This window comes from Rhinopithecus roxellana, chromosome 13 (genome assembly GCF_007565055.1).
Source record: "Rhinopithecus roxellana isolate Shanxi Qingling chromosome 13, ASM756505v1, whole genome shotgun sequence".
In the NCBI taxonomy this organism is placed as follows: Eukaryota; Metazoa; Chordata; class Mammalia; order Primates; family Cercopithecidae; genus Rhinopithecus; species Rhinopithecus roxellana.
The window spans coordinates 3,500,989-3,523,090 of record NC_044561.1 but is presented as its reverse complement, the minus strand read 5'-3'; the positions used below and the strand labels follow the sequence as shown (position 1 = coordinate 3,523,090).

The following is a 22,102-nucleotide window of genomic DNA, read 5'->3' as shown; positions in this document are numbered from 1 at the left end:
CTCAGCCTCCCGAGTAGCTGGGATTATAGGTGTGTGCCACCACACCAGGCTAATTTTTGTATTTTCAGTAGAGACAGCTTTCGCCATGTTGGCCAGGCTGGTCTTGAACTCCTGACCTCAGGTAATCCACTTCCCTCAGCCTCCCAAAGTGCTGGGATTACAGGCGTGAGCCACAGCACCTGGCTGGAAAATACCTTTGATGTGGAAAGAATAATGATGTGAGGCCGGGCACGGTGGCTCATGCCTGTAATCCCAGCACTTTGGGAGGCCGAGGCAGGCAGATCACTTGAGGTCAGGAGTTCAAGACCAGCCTGGCCAACATGGTGAAACCCTGTCTCTACTAAAAATACAAAAATTAGCCGGGCGCCGTCACACATACCTGTAGACCCAGCTACTCGGGAGGCTGAGGCAGGAGAATCCCTTGAACCCAGGAGGCGGAGATTGCAGTGAGCCGAGATTGTACCAGTGCACTCCAGCCTGGGCGACAGAGTGGGACTCCATCTCAAAAAAATAAAATAATGATGTGGAATCAAGGTGGCAAGAAAATTTAGAATCATTTCTGATAGGGACTTTCCCTTATCCTAAATGTGTTTTGAAGGCACAGATTATTTCCATTGTCATTCTTTTTTTTTTTTTTGAGACGGAGTCTCGCTCTGTCGCCCAGGCTGGAGTGCAGTGGCGTGATCTCGGCTCACTGCAAGCTCCGCTTCCCGGGTTCATGCCATTCTCCCACCTCAGCCTCCGAGTAGCTGGGACTACAGGCACCCACCACCACGCCTGGCTAATTTTTTGTATTTTTTAGTAGAGACGGGGTTTCACCGTGTTAGCCAGGATGGTCTCAATCTCCTGACCTCGTGATCCACCTGCCTCGGCCTCCCAAAGTGCTGGGATTACAGGCTTGAGCCACCGCGCCCGGCCAGATTATTTCCATTGTCATTCTGACTTTAGGGAAGCAGGTTGGGGCACGAGTGGGCATTTTCCTAATGACTTGCTGCTAGGAGTTTATAGGCAGGAAACAGTCTGGGAGTCTCTAATCCAGAGAGACTTTCAGATTCCCTCTCTTTATGTGAACCTCCATTAGTTAGATATTGGGAAACTGAGTGTGAAGAAGGCACTCAGAGCTGCCAGGTACCCAAGTCTCAGCTCTGACATCGTTGGGCCCCTTCTGCCACAACTTCCTGCCACCTCGCGGACTTAAATTATGTTGCTTCTTCCTGGAAGTCTGGCCTGCAGCAGGGGCCTTTCCTCTCCAAAAAGCTGCTACTCACTTCTGGCCCCATCTGCTGCTATCTGCCATTAGCCATAGCAGTTGGCATCATCAGAGTCTTAGCTACAGGAGATGTCATTCTGCCTTAGTGTTTGCCTGCGACCTGACCAAGGGGCATGACCAGCTGGGATGTCAAGTGACATTTGGGAACTTGAAGATTAGAGGCCAAATGAGTGAAAGTTTAGCTCTTCTCAAGACCCACTGATTTGCCAATGTGCATGGAAATAATAAATTAGAGCAGAAACCAGCAGGGACTGTTGTATAATGGTGATTTACTGGCAGAACTGGGCCCAAAGAGAAAGAATTTCTCAGGCTGGGTTTCTTCCGGGAGGGTAGCAGCTTGGTCTTGGCCAGTGCTCTGTTTCCCACCAGTGTTGTCCCCTTTTCTAGCTTGCCTTGCCAAGCTCTGCCTTCCAGGCTCCTGCTCCAGACCCCTCTGCCTGTGGTCTCCCATCCATCCAGGGGGTTCTGGGCATCACAGCTCCTTTTTTTCTTTCTCCTCTCCCAGATCCAGTTTCAGCTGGTTTGCTTCTCCCAGCAGGTACCCTTAGGCCCAGGGGCAGCTCCCCTGAGAGAATTTGAGTCACTCATTTGCTTGAACAGCATCCCAGTTTATACTAGCAGCCATTTGTGCCATTGCCTGTGCCCTAGGGTTTGTGGCGAGAGATTGAGGGATCAGTGAGCAGTTGTCCCAGAGCTCCATGGCAAGGCAAGCTCTTCCTCCCCTGATGGGAGCCCCAGTGTCACTAACTGTGTAAACTCAGGCTCAGGCTTCAACTGCCCACCCCCATCCTCACATTTCTGTCTGTCCCAACACCTCAGAAGCATTCTCATTGTGGCGGGCTAACTCCTCCTGGATGTGAACAGGCAAGCAGAGTGGGAAATGAGTCACGTACTTGTATTGCACAGTGGACACCTCCCTAGAGGTCCATTGGTTTAAAGAGATAGGGAAGGAGGAGGGATGAGACCATCACCCCCTCCCAGAAGTAAATCTAGTATCTGGGTTTTCTTTATGCCCTTGAGTCAAACTAATAACTGTCTAGGACGGAGATGTTTGCTGGTTTTCTTTGGTGTTTTTTCTAATGCAATAAACTCATTTCTGCCTGCTGCATTTGTGTAGTGCCCGAATAAGGTCTGCACATGCATCCAACATGAAGCGACCCCAGGCTTTTGGGTCCCTTGGAGCTTAACTCTGCGGGGTCTGGATGTGTCTCCTTTGCATGGTTGTGAGCCTGTGGATGAGAAGCGATAACAGGGAAGGATGTCTGAATTTCACCACTGTTTTATAAAGATGAGAGAAGAGCCCAGAGAGAATATCACTTGCCCAAGTTCACCTTGCAGCTGGTGCAGCTCAAGGCTTTGTCTGATAACTTCAAATTCTGTAGTCTTCCTCTAGCCATCAGGAGTGTCTGACCTCATCAAAAAGTGTTCACTTCTAGTTTCAACTTGGCTTTAGGCTGGGTCTGTGACTCCTCATGCCCAGACAGGCTGTAGCTGAGAGGGCAGGCAAGGAGCCTAGCGGGGGCCTGGCACACCACTGAATGTGAGCCCTTGACCGCAGAGCCTGGCTGCTCTTGAAGAAGGCAGAGAGTGTCTGGGACGAGACTGCCCCACTGGTTCCCAGGTTGGAGAGCCAGGCAAGGTCACGCTGCAGTGAGAGGGATGGACACCAGGTGGCGATGTGGCCCTGCACACCAGGCCCAGCCCACTGCCCAACGCCCAACACCAGGCTGGTCTTGGGTACCCTTGGCCCCTCAGCCCCTGCGTGGCCCCCTACAAGCCCATGGGGTAAGAGCCAAGCTCCTTGTCCTCATTTATCAAGGCCCTTCTCAATCTTGTCCTTGAACACCCTGGTCCTACCCCACACCCTGGCGCAAGTGCCAGTCCCAGTCCCTGTCACTTCTGGTGGTTTCACACCTCCAGGCCTTGGTTCACCCTTTACTCCACCTGGATCTCCTTTCCCCACCCCTTGTTCAGTGCTAAAGTCCAATGCCAGCATGTCCTCTGACCTGTCCCCTCCCAGAGCTGACTCCTTGTTCCCATGGGTGCCTCCAGCACACTCCCACCAGCCAGCCCAGTACCTCCCAGGGCAGGGCCTGTCATTTGAGATCATAACAAAGGCCTTCCCCTCTCTGGGCCTCAGTTTCTTCATCTGGAGAATGCAAATTATGTGTTGGATCCTTTCTGAGTCCCTCCCAGTGTGACTCCGCTCTCCACCCCTGGCTTGCGAGGTCAGAAGAGAGACTTGCCCAAGTTCTTACAGTCCTGGGCTGAGCTCTGACCTGTAGAGACCACTGACCCCAGCTGCCAGGCTGCAGCTCCTGTTCCCCACCCCCAGGTGGAACAGTGCTGTGGCCTGGGCTGTATCTGTCCCCATTGACTTTGGCTGAGAGAGCCCCAGAGGGCCTGAGCCAACCCAGCAACAGCCTCCACCTCCCACAAAGCCATCTGAGCATGCACCCTTCAGCTTGTTTAGATTCTATGGACTTGTTTATTGTGAAGACAATGTAAGCACTGCAGGCATTGTGAAAGTTTACAAAAAAAAAAAAAAACGGCTAGGTGAGGATGGCTCATGCCTGTAATCCCAGCACTTTGGGAGGCTGAGGCAGGCGGATCACCTGAGGTCAGGAGTTCAAGACCAGCCTGGCCAACATGGTGAAACCCCATCTCTACTAAAAATACAAAAATCAGCTGGGTGTGGTGGTATGCACCTGCAACCCCAGCTACTCGGGAGGTTGAAGCAGGAGAATCGCTTGAACCCGGGAGGCAGAGGTTGGATTGAGCGGAGATCGTGAGATGCTGCCACTGCACTGCAGTCTGGGCAACAGATCTAAAACAAACAAACAAAATCCACAGTCTCCCCCAACCTCAGCACACAGCACACCTCCCCTGCTGCCCTAGGCTTCTTAACTACACAGCCTTAGGAGGGTGTTGACCCCATTTGTAAATGAACGACAACCTCAGGGAGTAGGACGGATCTGCCCAAAGTCACTAGTGGGAGGAGAGCTCCAGGAATTGTCAGCCTGCCTGTAAACCCCACTACACAGAGGCTGCCCCTTGGGCCTAGAGCACCCATATACAACAAGTCACATACCAGGTACAGAAAAAGAGCATTGACAGCTCCAGTACTCGGACATGTTGACACATGGCTTCCTACCAATAGCCAGGAGCCAGGGAAAAGCCTGGGTTTTGGCAAGACAGGATTGAGGAGGAATCTTGACTGTGCTGTGTGACCCTAGGGAAGCCACTGCACCTCTCTGATGTCAGTACCTACCTCTGGAAATTGAGTATAAGGGTACTCTCTTCAGAGATGTGTTGGGAAAAGTAAGTGAAACACCCAAACCAAACATGAAAGTCACTAACCTCCAAACTTCAGCCACACATCTGGCCCAGAAGAGCCCAGGGTCTTACCTTCATAGCAGACTCCTGCCAGGAAGTGAAGATAACCTGGTCAAGTGTCCTGTATAGTGGTCAGCCCATAGTAGAGGATTAATAAGCATCAGTTTTTTTTTGTTTTTTTTGTTTTTTTTTTGACACAGAGTCTCACTCAGTCGCCCAGGCTGGAGTGTGCAGTGGTGTGATCTTGGCTCACTGCAACCTCTGGGTTCAAGTGATTCTCCTGCCTCAGCCACCTGACTGGCTGGGATTACAAGCGTGTACCACCACGCCCAGCTAATTTTTGTATTTTTAGTAGAGACGGGGTTTCACCATGTTAGTTAGGCTGGTCTTGAACTCCTGACCTCATGGTCCGCTGCCTTGGCATGCCAAAGTGCTGGGATTACAGACGTGAGCCACCGCGCCTGGCCAGCATCAGTTCTTACTATCTTACCTGTCATAGTTCTATCAGGTGGGGTTTATATCCTCATTAGAAATAAACTGAAGCCCAGTGAGGAAAGGTGACCTGTCCAAGTCCTTATACTTAGCCAGGACCAAACTGCAGTTCTCCTGATTCCAACTCCAGTGATCTCTCCAGGAGACCATAGCTACCCAGTCAGAAAAACAAGAATTGTGTATAGGGGCCTGGTGCGGTGGGTCACGCCTGTAATCCCAACACTCTGGGAGGCTGAGTCGTGAGGACCATTTGAGGCCAGGAGTTTGAGAGCAGCCTTGATAAGATAGACCCTGTTCTCACACACACACACCCATGCACACGCACACAAACAATGCAGATTTTCATGGCTTCATAGCATTTCGTCTTCTAGATGGGTCTTAGTTCATTTAAACAATTCCATGTATTTTTCCTTTTTCTATTTTCTTGCTTTTTTTTTTTTTTTTTTTTGAGACAGAGTCTCGATCTGTCGCCCAGGCTGGAGTGCAGTAGCCGGATCTCGGCTCACTGCAAGCTCTGCCTCCTGGGTTCATGTCATTCTCCTGCCTCAGCCTCCCAAGGAGCTGGGACTACAGGCGCCTGCCACCACGCCTGGCTAATTTTTTGTATTTTTAGTAGAGATGGGATTTCACCATGTTAGCCAGATGGTCTCGATCTCCTGACCTCGTGATCTGCCCATCTCGGCCTCCCAAAGTGCTGGGATTACAGGCGTGAGCCACCGCGCCTGGCCTCCTTTTCCTGTTTTCTAAAAGTTGAATTGCCGGCTCATATGATCTGCACCTTTTTTTTTTTTTTTTTCTCTTGAGACAGGGTCTCACTCCTGTCACCAAAGCTGGAGTGCAGTGGGAATATCTGGTTCATTGCAGCCTCAACTTCCTGGGCTCAGGTGATTCTCCTACCTCAGCCTCTTGCATAGCTGGGACCACAGGTGCCCATCACCATGCCCGGCTAATTTTTTGTATTTTTAGTAGAGACAGGGTTTTGCCATGTTGCCCACGCTGATCTTGACCGCCTGGGCTCAAACAGTCCACCCACCTTGGCCTCCCAAAGTACTAGAATTACAGGTGTGAGCCACCGCATCCAACTCTACAGTTATTATTTATTTAGTTAGTTTGTTTGTATGAGGTGGAGTCTTGCTCTGTCTCCCAGGCTGGAGTGCAGTGGCATCTCAGCTTACTGCAACCACTGCCTTCCACATTCAAGCAATTCTCCCGCCTCAGCCTCCCAAGTAGCTGGGATTGCAGGCGCCTGCCACCATGCCCGGCTAATTTTTGTATTTTTAGTACAGGTGGGGTTTCCCCATGTTGGCCAGGCTTGTCTCAAACTCCTGACCGCAGGTGATCCGCCCATCCCGGCCTCCCAAAGTGTTGGGATTACAGGCGCGAGCCACTGCGCCCGGCCTGTTATTTATTTTCATGTGAAAAACAACCCTACAAAGTAGGTGGTGTTCATCCCATTTTATAGGTGAAGACACAAAGCTTCTGAGAGGTGAAGTGACTTGTCCAAGGTCCCATAGTGGTGGAGCCGGGAAGACAACCTGGAACTGACTCCAAAGTCAATGCAATGGTTAAATACTTGTGAATATAATCTGGGAAGGTTGGTTGGGCCCGGTAACTCACGCTTGCATTCCCAGCACTTTGGGAGGCTGAGGCGGGCAGATCACCTGAGGTCAGGAGTTGGAGACCAGCCTGGCTAACATGATGAAACGCCATCTCTACTAAAAATATAAAATTAGCCGGCGTGGTAGTGCATGCCTGTAATCCCAGCTACTCGGGAGGCAGAGGTTGTGGTAAGCTGAAATTGCACCACTGCACTCCAGCCTGGGCAATAAGAGCGAAACTCCATCTCAGAAAAAAAAAAAAAAAAAAAAAATTAGCCGGGTGTGTTGGCACATCTATAGTTTCAGCTACTCGGGAGGCTGAGGCAGGAGAATCGCTTGAACCCGGGAGGCAGAGGTTGCAGTGAGCCAAGATAGTGCCACTGCACTCCAGCCTGGGTAACAGAGTGAGACCCAGTCTCAAAAATAAATAAATAAATAAATAAACAAGTAAGGTCCTGTCTCAAAAAAAAAAATAAAATAAAACAAAAATAAGTAAAAATACAAAAATTAGCTGGGCTGGTGGCACACGCCTGTAGTCCCAGCTACTCGGGAGGCTGAGGCATGAGAATCGCTTGAACCTGGGAGGTGGAAGTTGCAGTGAGCAGAGATCCCACTACTGCACTCCAGCCTGGGCAGAGCGAGACTCTGTCTCAAAAAAAAAAAAAAAAAAAAGGAAGAATCTGGGAAGGTCTCCAAGGAGGTGGACCCTGAGAGCTGGATCTTGGGGAAGGCAATTTGGCAAAGTCCAAAGCCCGAACAAAGGCCTTCAGGAGATCTTTTCTTTCTCCTCTCCTCCCCTCCCCTCCCCTCCTCTTCTTTTCTTTTCTTTCTCTCCCTCCCTCTCTCTCTCTTTCTTTCCTTTTTTTTTTTTTTTTGGCAGAGTTTCACTGTTGTTGCCCAGGCTGGAGTGCAATGGCGCGATCTTGGCTCACCGCCACCTCTGCTTCCCGGCTCAAAGCAACCTCTGGCTTCTTTGGAATCAAGCGATTCTCCTGCCTCAGCCTCCTGAGTAGCTGGGATTACAGGCATGCACCACCAAGCCGGGCTAATTTTGTATTTTTAGTAGAGACGGGGTTTCTCCATGTTGGTCAGGTTGGTCTCGAACTCGCGACCTCAGGTGATCTGCCCGCCTCGGCCTCCCAAACTGCTGAGATTACAGGCATGAGCCACCGCGCCCGGCTCAGATTTCCTACAGCTCAAAATTTGTAAGGCAAAGAGATGACCACAAATCTTGTGAGAGTGGAGAGCGACCTCGGCTCTCTTAGTCCCGCCTGGCCCACCAGGGACTACACAGTACGGTGGAGGCCCCGCCCGACCCAGCCCCTTAATTGGCCCGTTGCAATCACTATCAACCCGCCAATTCTGGCCCCTCCCCTGTCTTCCGGGTTCACCCTCTCACTTCCTGCCGGGCCCAGGCTCAGGCCCCGCCTCCGTCTTGTTTGGAGGACTCCAGTCGAACCTGGAGGGCTGCGCTCCGCCCTATGCCTCGCCCGCCTCTTCCAGGAGCAATCAGAATCAGCTCAGGCCCCGCCCCCGCTTCGGTCCGCCGAGACCACGCCCCTTCGGCGCAATCAGGCGTCTGCTGGCCCCGCCCCCTAAAACCCCGCTCTGTCGAATCTTATCCCTGCGCTGCTTCTGCGGCTGCATCTTCCAGACTCCGCCCCGCGCGTGGAGCTGCAGCCATGGCAGTCACCGCCCAGGGAGCCCGCAGGAAGGAGCGGGTCCTCTGCCTGTTTGACGTGGACGGGACGCTCACGCCGGCTCGCCAGGTAGGACCCTGAAGTTTGGAAGCTCCCGCCGGGAGTGTCACGCGGACACCCCCGAGGCTGAGTGTGGGATCTGCAGGAGAGTGACCGTGGACACACCGGGACCAAGTGTAGCATGCAGCAGTACCCGGCCCCCTGACATCCGGGGCCACCCACCGGGAGTGAGGGGACCTGGCCCTCCACGTCACTGCCCTCGCAGCGTCCCTGCCTGTGTTCTGCTTGGGAGTGTTAGGGTAGGATCCAGTACTGGAGGGAGGAGGCTGCGATCAGAGGCCTAGCTCCCTCCGTCCCCAGATGCTTTCACATGCCCCTAGGGCCTGGCTCCCGGAGGCCCCTAGCCTCCTGAGCTGGGGATCCCACCCTAGTTCAGCCCTACGACGCACCAGTAGTCAGAGCTGGCTTCTGAACCGGGGTTCCAGGCACACAAGCACGCAGCCAAGTGTCAGTCACCATCTGGTGGGAGACAGGGGGTCTCAGAGTCTTCCCACCCCGACCTTTGCAGGCCTGGGACTGGGTCTAGTTTCTGAAGCCCTATCATCCACTTTACCTTCCACCCCTAGTCGTGGGGCAGAGAGGGCTGCTTTTCGAATTCGTTTATGGGCTCTACCCACCCATAGGTGAGAGGCTTCAGGCCTAGTCTGTTTGCTGTGAGGACACTGAGGCATAGTATAGTGAGGGTAAGTGTGGTTTTCTTCTAAAGACTCGCTGTGTTGAGCCTCTTACCTCTGCTCAGTTTTTCTCCCACTGGGTTGCATTGTGAGTGAGTCCCCAAAAGCCCCCTCACCAGCTGGATGCATCAGTAAGCAGGTTTCATTCGTGCCCTCCCTGTGGGTAACCCACCTTCCAGTCTGGGGGCCTCAAAGACCAACCGACAGGTCTCCTAGCGTGGGGGAACAGTGGGATGGGCTTCACTGGGCAGTGGCTGATGGGAACCCAGGTCTTAGCCTCCTCTCTTAGGTCCCAAATGCCCCTCCCCATCCTCTGTGGTGAAATTACCCTGGCTTGGGCCCTGGGGGCCCAAGGAAGGACCAGCCCGCTCTGCCTTCCTGCAGGGGTGGGTCCGGGAGGAAGATGGCAGGACTGGAGCGAAGGTGGGCCGGTTGCAGTGTCTGACGCCTGTAATCCCAGCACTTTGGGAGGCCGAGGTGGGCGGATCACCTGAGGTCAGGAATTCGAAACCAGCCTGGCCAACATGGTGAAACTCTGTCTCTACTAAAAATACAAAAATGAGGCTGGGTTCAGTGACTCATGCCTGTAATCCCAGCACTTTGGGAGGCTGAGGCGGACAGATCACAATGTCAGGAGTTCAAGACCAGCCTGACCAATATGGTGAAACCCCGTCTCTACTAAAAATACAAAAAATTAGCCAGGCATGGTGGCATGCACCTGTAATCCCAGCTGCTCAGGAGGCTGAGGCAGGAGAATCGCTTGAACCAGAGAGACAGAGGTTGCAGTGAACCGAGAATGTGCCATTGCAGTCCAGCCTGGGCGACAGCAAGACTCTGTCTCCAAAAAAAAAAAAAATAGCTGGGCATGGTGGCATGTGCCTGCCCGTAGTCCCAGCTACTCAGGAGGCAGAGGCAGGAGAATCGATTGAACCCAGGAGTAGAGGTTGCAGTGAGCCAAGATTGTGCCATTGCACTCCAGCCTGGGCAACAAGAGTGAAACTCCATCTCAAACAAACAAATAAATAAATAAAAGAACTGGAACAAAGGTGGCAGGGCCTAGGCGCAGTTCTGACCCCTCCCTCTGATCTTTTGTTCCACAAACATAACAACCTGAATAAGAACAGCCTATTAATTTGTCTCCGGGCCAGCCTGTGTGTTTAGTGCCTTTTGAAAGTTAATTTTTAATTGTACACATATTCATGATTACACTCTCCTGGTAAAGAATGAAAACATAACAGAGAAAAGTAAAGTCCCCTCTGACTACACCAGGGTCCCAGGCCTGGCCCTCGTCCCCAAGGTAATGTGGTTACTGTGGTGTGGCTTCCCTCCAGGCCTTTAACTGGATCTGTTTGCCCAGAGCAAATATTAAACATTGTTTTGTGGGGCTATTTTTGTTGTTGTTCTTTGGCTCCTCAAGAATCAACTTGAATGTGATGCTATTTTGTTGTTGTTAGAGACAGGGTCTCGCTTTGTCAGCCAGTCTGGAGTGCAGTGGTGCCATCACAGCTCACTGCAGCCTCGAACTCCTGGGCTCAAGTGATTGTCCCGCCTCAGCTTCTGGAGTAGCTGGGACTACAGGCGAGTGCCACCATGCCTGGCTAATTTTTTTTTTTTTTTGGAGACAAAGTCTTGTTCTTGTCCCCCAGGCTAGAGTGCGGTGGCATGATGTCGGCTCACTGCAACCTCAACCTCCCAGGTTCAAGTGATTCTCTTGCCTCAGCCTCCTGAGTAGCTGGGATTACGAGCACCTACCACTGTGCGCAGCTAATTTTTTAACTTTTAGTAGAGACAGGGTTTTGCCAGGTTGGCCGGGCAGATCTCGAACTCCTGACTTCAGGTGATCCACCCGCCTGGGCTTCCCAAAGTGCTGGGATTACAGGCATGAGCCACCGCGCCCGACCGAAAATTTTTAAAAATCATCCAGGCATGGGCTGGGCGCAGTGGTTCATGCCTGTAATCCCAGCACTTTGGGAGGCCCAGGCGGGTGGATCACCTGATGTGAGGAGTTCAAGACCAACCTGGCCAACATGGCAAAACCCTGTCTCCACTAAAAATAAAAAAATAAAAAAAATAAAAAAATTAGCTGAGCCTGGTGGCAGGTGCCTGTCAGGAGAATCGCTTGAACCCAGGAGGCAGAAGTTGCAGTGAGCTGAGATTGGGCCATCTTATTCCAGCCTGGGCAGAGGTTTCAGTGAGCCGAGTTCACACCACTGTACTTCAGCCTGGGTGACAGAGCCAGACTCCACCACAGAAAAAAAAAAAAAAGACCAGGCGCACTGGCTCATGCCTGTAATCCCAGCACTTTGGGAGGCCGAGGGGGGCAGATCACTTGAGGTCAAGAGTTCAAGACCACCCTGGCCAACATGGTGAAACCCCGTCTTTTTTTTTTTTTTTTTTTTTGAGACGGAGTCTCACTCTGTCACCCGGGCTGGAGTGCAGTGGCCAGATCTCAGCTCACTGCAAGCTCCGCCTCCCGGGTTTACGCCATTCTCCTGCCTCAGCCTCTGGAGTAGCTGGGACTACAGGTGCCCGCCACCTCACCCGGCTAGTTTTTTTGTATTTTTTAGTAGAGACGGGGTTTCACCGTGTTAGCCAGGATGATCTCGATCTCCTGACCTCGGGATCCACCCGTCTTGGCCTCCCAAAGTGCTGGGATTACAGGCTTGAGCCACCGCGCACGGCCGAAACCCCGTCTTTACTAAAAATACAAAAATTAGCTGAGTGTGGTGTCGGGCAACTGTAGTCTCGGCTACTCAGGAGGCTGAGGCAGGAGAATCACTTGAACATGGGAGACAGAGGTTGCAGTGAGCCGGGATCACACCACTGCACTCCAGCCTGGGCGACAGAGCAAAAGTTCATCTCCAAGAAAAAAATTTTTTTTTTTTTTTCATAGAGATGATAGCTCCCTTTGCTGCCTAGGCTCTAGTCTCAAACTCCTGGGTCAAGCAATATTTCTGCCGTGGCCTCTCAAAGTGTTGGGATTACAGACCTGAGCCATGGTGCCCAACCTGTCTAATTTTTGGTGTCTGAGCTTTGTACTGCTTCAGATCCAGCTAGAACGTGGGCTCCCTGGGTTCTGAGCACTAAGTGAGGGCTAAGTGGAGATCCCAGACATGCTGAAAGCCAGAATGCTATGCTTCCCCTCTCCCCCCATAGAAAATTGACCCTGAGGTGGCCGCCTTCCTGCAGAAGCTGCGAAGTAGAGTGCAGATCGGTGTGGTGGGCGGCTCTGACTACTCTAAGATCGCTGAGCAGCTGGGTGACGGGGATGAAGGTAAGAGTGAGACTGGGGGTAGAGGGAGTGGGGAATTTGAGAGATTCCTGGGCGTCTTCAAAGAGCTGGTCCTGCTTCTGTGGGGCAGAAGTAGAGAGAGAGCAGCCAGATAGTTCCCTCACTGATGTGACAAACACTTGAGCACCTCCTATTGCCAGGGATTGTGCCAGGCCCTAGAGAAATAGCTGGGACAAAGCAAGCAAAACCTGCCCTTATGCAGTTTACATTCTCATTTCTGCCTGCTAAGTCTTGATTTCCTCATCTTTAAAATGGGCTGAACTGGCCGGCATGGTGGCTCACGCCTATAATCCCAGCACTTTGGGAGGCCGAGGCAGGTGGATTACTTGAGATCAGGAGTTCAAGACCAGCCTGGCCAACATGGTGAAACCCCGTCTCTACTAAAAATACAAAAAATTAGCTGAGTGTGGTTGCACGTGCCTGCAATCCCAGCTACTCAGGAGGCTGAGGCAGGAGAATCACTTGAACCTGGGTGGTGGAGGTTGCAGTGAGCCAAGATCGGGCCACTACACTCCAGCCTGGGTGACAGAGTGAGGCTCTGCTTCCAAAAAAAAAAAAAAAAGGGCAGAACCAATGATGGCTACCATTTGTCAAAAATGATCATGTGTTAATGTTATTCCATTGCATTTAATCCCAACAATCAGACTTTAGAGTAGGCGTGATCATCCCATTTAACAGAGGACGACTCTGAAGTTATCCAGAAAATTGATTGGACCTCAGAGCTCCTGGTCTCAGACCAGTCGAAGTGGGTGCCTCCAGTTCCTCAAGCCAGAAACTTCCTCGAATTTTTCCTTTTCCTCACCTCTTGTTTATTCCATCAGCAGACCCCAAAATATCTCCCTGTCCCCTCTGTCTCCATCTCCACCATGCCTTCATAGTCTAGGTAACCACGTGCCACCCAGACCCCGCAACAGCCTCTGGGCTGTGCTCCCTGTGCCTCCCACCTCCCACCCACTCCAGCTGCTTCTCCTGGCAGCTAGAGCTGAAACCTCCAACTCTCCCATGCAGCCAGCCTTGAGAACCCAGTGCGATGGCAGCTGTAGAGCAGAAGGAAGCTCATCTGCAGAGGGGCAGGGGAGCACAGAGTGTAAATGATGCCCTCTGCCAGAGAGTACTGCATGGCTTCCAGAGGAGGAAGCTGGATCTGGGAGGATGAGTGGCAGGGAAGCCAGAGAAGGGCGGTCCTGACAGAAGGACCTGCATGGATGCCTGTGTGCAGAGGCCCACAGGTGTGACTGGCTTCTCTGGAAGAAAACCAAACTGCAGAGGGAGAAAGGCTGGAGAAGCAGGTTGCAGCCTCAGATTGAACAAATGGCCTTTGAATATGAAACCAAGGGTGTGGGCTTCCTATCTCTTTACTTGCCTGTGGGGTCACAGACCTGGTCTCACAGTCTTTCTTCCTCCTGTCCTCTATGTGACCCCGAAGTCATTGAGAAGTTTGATTATGTGTTTGCTGAGAACGGGACAGTGCAGTATAAGCACGGACGACTGCTCTCCAAGCAGGTCAGTGTCCCCCAGGGCTTAGCCAGGGGCACCCCGCTTTTCCATAGTGGAGCAGTCCAAGGGTGCCTTCTGTCCTGGGCTGGGGGAGAGACACTGTGCCTGTCTCAGGGTCAGGCAGCTTAGGCCACGCTCAGAGCCCTGTGTTCCTCGGCCAGACCATCCAGAACCACCTGGGGGAGGAGCTGCTGCAGGACTTGATCAACTTCTGCCTCAGCTACATGGCCCTGCTCAGGCTGCCCAAGAAGCGGTGAGGTCCCACCAGCCTGGTCTCCAGAACCTAGGGGCCTGAGGGAGGAGAAGTGTGGGTCCCTTAGAGGGAGCCTGGAGATACTTGGGCCCCTGATTTTTTGCGGGGAGTGTGGATTATTTTCCCCTTTGAAGTCCTAGGAGGCTGGGGTCCCAGGTGGGGCTAGATTTGAATTCAGGGCCGTTCTGGTTCTCTCTGGCTCCCCGCCCTCCCTCACTACCAGTGGAACCTTCATCGAGTTCCGGAATGGCATGCTGAACATCTCGCCCATCGGCCGGAGCTGCACCCTGGAGGAAAGGATCGAGTTCTCCGAACTGGACAAGGTACCACTAGCTATGCAACCTTAGGCCTGTAGGGCCTCAGTCACTCAATTTATCTGAGCCTTTATTTTCTCATTGGTAAAATAGACTGGGGGGATGTGTTCTGATTTAACTGATACCCTTTCAGGCACCTACCGTGTGCCATTGTTGTAGACACACGTGCATCTTTCCAACACTGCTGGTCCCCCTTCCTAGGTGACCAGCACCAGCAGCCACCCACTGAGCCAGGCCAACACCTGGGAACATCATTTCCTTCCCACCCACATTGGGTTCAACAACTCCTATTTCATCAGCCTCTCGAGTCAGTGTCAAATCTGTTCATCTGCAGAACTGAGACCCCACTCTAGATTACCGCTTTCCCCCGCCCCAGGTTGCCCCAACTTTCCTCTCTGTCCCTCCCTACCCGCTGCATAACCCTGCCAGCCTGCTCTCCAGCGATGCCACTGAGAACCTTTCTTTTTTTTTTTTGGTGGGGGGAGGGAGATAAGAGTCTCATTCTGTCACCCAGCCTGGAGTACAGTGGCATGATCTCGGCTCACTGCAACTCCCACCTCCCGTGTTCAAGCGATTCTCCTGCCTCAGCCTCCCAAGTAGCTGGGATTACAGGTGTGCACTACCACACCCAGCTAATTTTGTACTTTTTTAGTAGAGACAGGGTTTTACCACGTTGCCCAGGCTGGTCTTGAACTCCTGACCTAAGGTGATCCACCTGCCTGGGCCTCCGAAAGTGCTGGGATTACAGGCGTGAGCAACCGTGCCCGGCCCATTAGAACCTTTCAAATGCGTCAGCCGCATTCATCCCCCAGCTCTGCTCCCTCACAATCCTTCCTTGCCTCCTCGTTGCCAGCTGGATGATGTTCTGGCCCCCTGCTATGGTGCCTCAAGCCCTGAGGGTTCTGCCTGGCTCCGGCTCTCCTTGTCTCCTCTCTGTGCCCTTCAAGTTCCACTTTCTATTCCTGGAACACACCAAGGTCCTCTCACCTCTGCCTGTGCTGCCCCTGCTGAACCTTGATGTGCATTTTGCTTTTCTCCCCTACCGCCTCCCTCCCTCTCGGCGATGGAGTGATCCACCCATCCAAACCTTTCCACGCTGGTCCGTCCGCGTCGTTCTGTCATTCTCTGACCTGTTTGGTGGCTCTCCCTGCCCTCTGCTCCAGCTATGGCCTCTTGGCTGATTCTAGAGTGCTGTGCCTCTGCCAGAGCGCACTTCTCTCAGGCTCAGCTCGTCCCTCCTCTCCTTCAAATCACCTTTCCTGTCCTTTTCCCAGTGGGGCCTCCCAGAGTATCGCATCCACTGCTGCACTTCCTGCTCCTTCCCCTACCTTATTTCTCCCCAAGCAGCCTTGGACAACTTCCACCATCTACTTTTAAAACCCGAATTACTGTCTGTCCCTGTCCCAGAACTGTAAGCTCCATCAGGGCAGGGATTTCTGCAGCTTGTTCTCCTCTGGATCTCCTATGCCTGGCACACGGCATACTTTTTGTCATTATTGTTGTTTTTGAGATAGGGTCTTAACTCTGTTGCCCAGCCTGGAGTGCAGTGATCCAGTCCTAGCTCACTGCGGCCTCAATCTCTCAGGCTCAAGCGATCCTCACACCTCAGCCTCCTGAGTAGCTGGGACCACAGGTGCATTCCTCCATGCCAGGCTAATTTTTAAAATTTAAAATTTTTTGTAGGGATGGGATCTCACTGTGTCTCCCAGGCCAGTTTTGAACTCCTAGCCTCAAGTGGGCCTTCTGCCTCAGCCTCCCAAAGCACCAGGATTATAGGTGTGAACCACTGCACCTCGCAAAGAAATACCCTTTTTTTCTTTTTGGAGACAGAGTCTCGCTCTGTCACCCAGACTGGAGTGCTGTGGGACAATCTCGGCTCACTGCAACCTCCGCCTCCTGGGTTCAAGCAATTCTTCTGTCTCAGCCTCCCGAGTAGCTGGGACTACAGGCAGTGAGCTACCACACCCAGCTAATTTTTGTACTTTTAGTAGAGACAGGGTTTCGCCATGCTGGCCAGGATGGTCTTGATCTCTTAACCTTGTGATCCGCCCTCCTCACCCTCCCAAAGTGCTGGGATTACAGGCATGAGCCACTGCACTGGCCTAATTTTTGTATTTTTTAGTAAGGACAGGGTTTTGCCATGTTCAGGCTGGTCTCAAACCCTGGCCTCAAGTGATCCGCCCACCTTGGCCTCCCAAAGTGCTAGGATTACAGACGTGAGCCACTGTGCCCAGCCACGGGGACTTCTTTTGTTGGAGTAGTTACAATTGGTCATTGGCAAAGAACCACTCCCCCACACACACGTGCTGAGAGGTGATCCCTTCCTGTCCACCCAGGTTCCCAGTCCCAGCTCTACCCATTTGCCTCGTAACCTGGAAAAGCAGCTTTATTACTGTGTGCCTCAGTTTGCTTATGTGTAAGGTGGGAGTAATAGTTCCCATCCCATGGCCTGTCATGAGGACTGGATGAGGTGGCGCAGGGACCACGCCTGGCATGGGGTTGGGGAGCCACACACTAACTCCCCACCCCGAGCCCTGGACCTTCTCAAGTATTTTTGGCTCTTGTTTGCCCCCTTCTGGCACTGGAGGGGCATGAACCTTCCTGATCCGTGTGCCCTGCCCCGGCCCAGAGCTGGTGTGAATGCTTGACCCAGATTGTCTTCCAGAACCCTCAAGTGGGGATGAGTACTTCCCTTCCGTAGATGAGGACACTGAGGCCAGAGAGTGAGTAACCAGCTCGAGGTCACAGTGCCGGTCCCTGCCGAGGCTGGCCTTGCACGTGGGGCTGTCCAGTGACCAGCCTTGTTCTCCAGAGACAGGAGGTGCAGACAGCCTCGGCTATGGGGAAACATTTCTTCACAGCTTGGGACACTCTCAGCGGTAGCCCTGGGTCTACAGAGTGGCCGCTGGTGGCGACTCTGGCCTCCCTGGGGCCCACCTACCTGCTGGAAAGCCAGGCCAAGGCTGGCAGGGGGCTCACATCCCTTATCTCTGCTTTTCCATGAGAGGGAAGCAGGCAGGGGTCATTCATTACTTCTCCATCCTTTAGTTCAGGAAATAGGCTCAGAGAGGTCAGGTGACTTGCCCATGGTCACACAGCTGAGGAGTACAGTAGCCAAGCCTGGCTACCTGCCTTCAGATCTCAGTCTGGGAGGTGTCTGGCTTTATATCTGACATCCTCCCTGGGCCACTTCTCCAGGCTCCATGCTGCTGACCACTGCCTGCCTTTCCACCCCAGTTCTACCCAGTTCTGACTACAGGGTCATACCAACCACCCCACTCCTGTGCTCCAAAATCTTCAGTGCCTCTTGGTCCCCCAGGATGTGGTCAGACTTCCCAGCCTGGTCTTGAGACCATCTGTCAACTGAATGTCCTGCTGGCTGGTTTAGGTGTTTAGTTGTCCCTCAGGCTGGGCATAGCCACTGCCCTTTGTGGCCCTCTGAAATGGAGATGCTGGGGGCTGGCTGGGGAATGTCCCCCTGCTCCATGTTTGCTGCTGCCAGAGTTCCTGCTCAGAGGGGTGGAGCCAGCCTGGGCACTACCAAGTCCCCCAGCCCAGCCACGTCTTTGCACGGTGGGTGCTGTGCCATGCCTGGCATCCTGCTGCCCTTTCTGAATGCCCACAGCCAACTCCTCACAGTTCCCCTGCTCTCAGCTCCCACACTCATTTCTGAGTATTTGCTTTGTTGAGCTGGGCACAGCTAACAGGATCGAGCCCTGCCCTGAGGTGGACACTGATGTGGGATCCAGACTGCCCCGTCTCCTCGCCCTTCCTCCTCGTATCTCTCCTCTGAGGACCCTTTCGGAAGACCTAGCCCACAGCATCACTGGCAGCCCCATCCCTTCTGGATTTGGGCCCTGGCTCTGCCACCAAGGCTAGGTGACCTTGACCAAAGCACGACCCCTCTCTGAGCCTCAGTTTCCTCATCCGCACAGTTGGGGATCCTACCCACCTAGAAGACTCAGCACGCTCACGTGGACTGTGTGCCCAGCTGGGGCCTGGCACACAGCAGGTTCTCTGAGCTGCCATCCGCCCCCTCCCCTCTGCAGAAAGAGAAGATCCGGGAGAAGTTCGTGGAAGCCCTGAAAACAGAGTTTGCTGGCAAAGGGCTGAGGTTCTCCCGAGGTACGTCCACCCTGCAGAGGGCTTGGGAGGCCTGGTACAGGGCCCCTCCTCGAAACTTCCGCCCTTCCCAAGACCAGGCTGTGGCCCCTAGTAGCTTTAGGAGCCCCTCCCCCACTCAGGGCAGAGGGGGTGGCTGAGCCTGATGCAGAAAGGGGCTCAGTGTTTACTGGCCCCCAGTTTTCCCCACCTCACACCTCAGTGGTAAATGCCCTATGCCCATCCAGTTTCTCAGGCCAAAAACCGGAGCCTCTCCCTTGAATGCTCTCCCCCGCCCCTTCCCAAGTCCAAACTCCTAGAAGTCCCAGGGCCCTGTGTCTGGAATCCCACTGGTGCTCACACCTCCACTGCCAGCAGCTTATCCCAGCCTCCAACTGACCTGACGCAACCGGGCTCCTCTCTGCCACCTCACCTGTTCCCCAGTGGCCGGAGAGGCTGGAGCTGGAGTCATAGTGTGCCTCTGCCCAAAGCCCTCCCTAGGCTCTTCCTCCCTTTCCACGTGATGCCCAGGGCCTGCCCGTCCTCGCCCTGCCTCTGCCAGCCTCCTCCCTTGCTGGGACACTCATCTTCTTCCCTGCCTCAGGGGCTGTACTTTGTTCTCTGTCTCAGGGGCTGTACTTTGTGCCTCAGGTCCCAGCTCATTGCCACCTCCTCAGAGGTCTCCCCTGACCACCCTGGCTGGATGAGCTTCCCCCACCCACTTTGTAGTCTTGTTTGTTCTCCAACCTGTGTCATAACTTCCTTGAGGATCCTAAGTCTGTCCCGTGTCCTGTTCCTGCCCCGTGTCCCAATCCCCAAGGGTTGCTGAATGAGTGAATGAACAAGCAGCCCTTCTGTTAGCCTTGTCTGCCCCTCCCAGCAGGGAATAACAGTCCCCACCCCTGCCCACAGGAGGCATGATCAGCTTTGACGTCTTCCCCGAGGGCTGGGACAAGCGCTACTGCCTGGATAGCCTGGACCAGGACAGCTTCGACACCATCCACTTCTTTGGGAACGAGACCAGCCCTGTGAGTGTGGTCCACCCCAGGTTTCCCCCAACACAGTGGACAGCGAGAAGCTAGGTCTGGTGGCTTCTCCAACACAAATCACCCAGGTCAAGGCCAGAACACGGGGCAACACAACAGACCTCTTGGCGGGGGCTCCTGGAGAACAACCATTGCTCACCAGCCCCGTTACACAGATCGGAAGGCTGGGGCCCCCGGAGGGCTGGGCACTTGTTCTACATCACACAGCAAGTCAGGGCAGGTCTGACAGGAGTGAGAAGGTGGGCTTCCTGCCAGTTCTGACAGGGCAGGAGAGGGGCAGGTCCGTAGCAGTCAACGTGGAGAGGGACTCCGCCTAATTATGCCTCCTCTGCCCATCCTCTGTGTGCAGGGTGGGAACGACTTTGAGATCTTTGCTGACCCCCGGACTGTTGGCCACAGCGTGGTGTCTCCTCAGGACACAGTGCAGCGATGCCGGGAGATTTTCTTCCCAGAGACAGCCCATGAGGCGTGACTGGGGCCCACATCTGTGCGTCGTGGCTTCTGAAGAGTTTGGCCTAGGCCTAAAGAGGGGTCCTGGTGTTGGATAGATGCCAGGGCCCCTCCTCTGGCCCAGGACGCCTGCTGCAAGGCCCACCCAAATGGGGCCAGAGTCTGTGTGGACAACCGTCCCTAGCCAGTCAGCTCCTAGTGGCACTGGCTCCGTCCTCCCAGAGCCCAGAGTGTTCCCCATGCTCCACCTGGAGGCCGAGGCCACAGCTGCTGCTTGTATTTCGGTACAGAACAGGTTTCTGCGCCAGGAGAAGGCGTGCACAAGTGTCAGTACGAGGTCTAGCCTGCCCTGCCTGCCTGTCCTGGCTGCCTGTCCTGGATGGTGGGGTATGGTGATGTAGGCACCTATTCCCTGGACGGTGGGGTGGTGGCGCAGGACCTGTGCCTATTCCCTGGACGGTGGGGTGGTGGCGCAGGCGCCTATTCCCTGGACGGTGGGGTGTGGTGGCACAGGACCTGTGCCTGTTCCCTGGACGGTGGGGTGTGGTGGCGTAGGCACCTATTCCCTGGACGGTGGGGTGTGGTGGCATAGGTGCCTTTTCCCTGGACGGTGGGGTACGGTGGCGTAGGCACCTATTCACTGGACGGTGGGGTGTGGTGACATAGGCGTCTATTCCCTGGACGGTGGGGTGTGGTGGCACAGGTGCCTATTCCTTGGACGGTGGGGTACGGTGGCAGTAGGCGTCTATTCCCTGGACGGTGGAGTGTGGTGATGTAGGCGCCTATTCCCTGGATGGTGGGGTATGGTGGCACAGGTGCCTATTCCCTGGACGGTGGGGTGTGGTGGCACAGGTGCCTATTTTAGAGAACTTTGTCACAGTATTAAATTTCCCAGAACAAAGTAGGTGTCAGTTGTGTCTGATTGGATAATTGGCCCTAGTCACATGCCGTCACAGCCACTACTTTGCCAATGAGTAAACAGCACAGAGAGGGCAGGGACTTGGCCCAGGTCACAAAGGAAGTCCCTAATCCAGTTGAGGACGGGGCCATTGAAGCCCCAGAGAAGAGCTGGTTTGGTGTGTCCACCCCCAGCCCCTTCCTTGGGGACACTGACACAGAGGCAGCTTTAGGCCACGGTGGGTCACAGTTGAGGGTTTATTGCCAGTGTTAGGAAGAATGGGGGGGTCTGGGTGGCCAGGGGTCTTGGGAGGAATTCCAAATGGGCACTGCAAAGCCTGTGAGTGGGGAGGAGAGCTGCTGACCCCCTGCTACCCAGGTGGCCCCAGGGCTGATGCCACCACATCCTGACTAATAGTGGTACCTTAAAAGGTGGCCTCCCTACAGGAGGGGAGCCTTGGGGGCCCCCAGGAGTCATCCCTCACTAACAAGCCCTCTCTCAAGGGGGCCGGGGCCTTTGTTCCTCATGGGACAGGCTGGGCCGTGCCCATTTTAGGGGAGCTGACCAGCATACCTCAGCAGCTCTGGGCTCCCAGATTTTATGTGATGGGCCCTGGGGGCAGGGTTGCGATGTAGGCATCCCGGCTGATCTCTACCCTGGGGTCTTGGGGCACCTACAAGGCCAGGGATCCTCCTAGACAGTCACTGATCCCCTCATCCTGGGCATTTGAGCCCCCAGTTTTACTCACAGACTGGGTTTCATAAGGGTCCCACCCCTGGTCGGCCCTCCCTTGAACCATGGCCCCACTTCTCCCCAGTCAGGTGATGTGCTCTCTAGAAGGGAGGGTGGTAGGTAGGGGGTGCGCCCAGAGGTGGAGGCAGACAGGGCCCTCCTTCCTGGCCTCCCAGGCCAGGCCACCCTCACCCCTGTATGGGAGTGAATGGCCATGACCCCAAGTGCACACACATCTTGGCCCCAAAAGGATTCCAGGTGACAGCGACAGTCATACATCTTCAGGGATGGACACGATAAAAGCAAGAGCCACACCTCAGCCGCTGGTCTGTCAGGTCTTTGGGAAGAGGGTTTGACGTGGGGGCCGCAGGGCCAGTCTTACCGGCTGA

At 54.1% G+C, this 22,102-nt stretch overlaps 1 protein-coding gene across 1 annotated transcript; it reads left to right on the top strand.

Moving 5' to 3' along the window:
* Positions 1-8,282: 8,282 nt before the first annotated feature.
* Positions 8,283-20,984, top strand: PMM1 (phosphomannomutase 1). The gene is made up of 8 exons (XM_010375624.2): positions 8,283-8,465; positions 12,287-12,404; positions 13,849-13,925; positions 14,081-14,172; positions 14,396-14,495; positions 18,536-18,611; positions 19,500-19,615; positions 19,983-20,984. The coding sequence occupies exons 1-8, from the start codon at positions 8,379-8,381 to the stop codon at positions 20,103-20,105; spliced, it is 789 nt and encodes a 262-aa protein (XP_010373926.1). The 5' UTR covers positions 8,283-8,378; the 3' UTR covers positions 20,106-20,984.
* Positions 20,985-22,102: the final 1,118 nt, after the last annotated feature.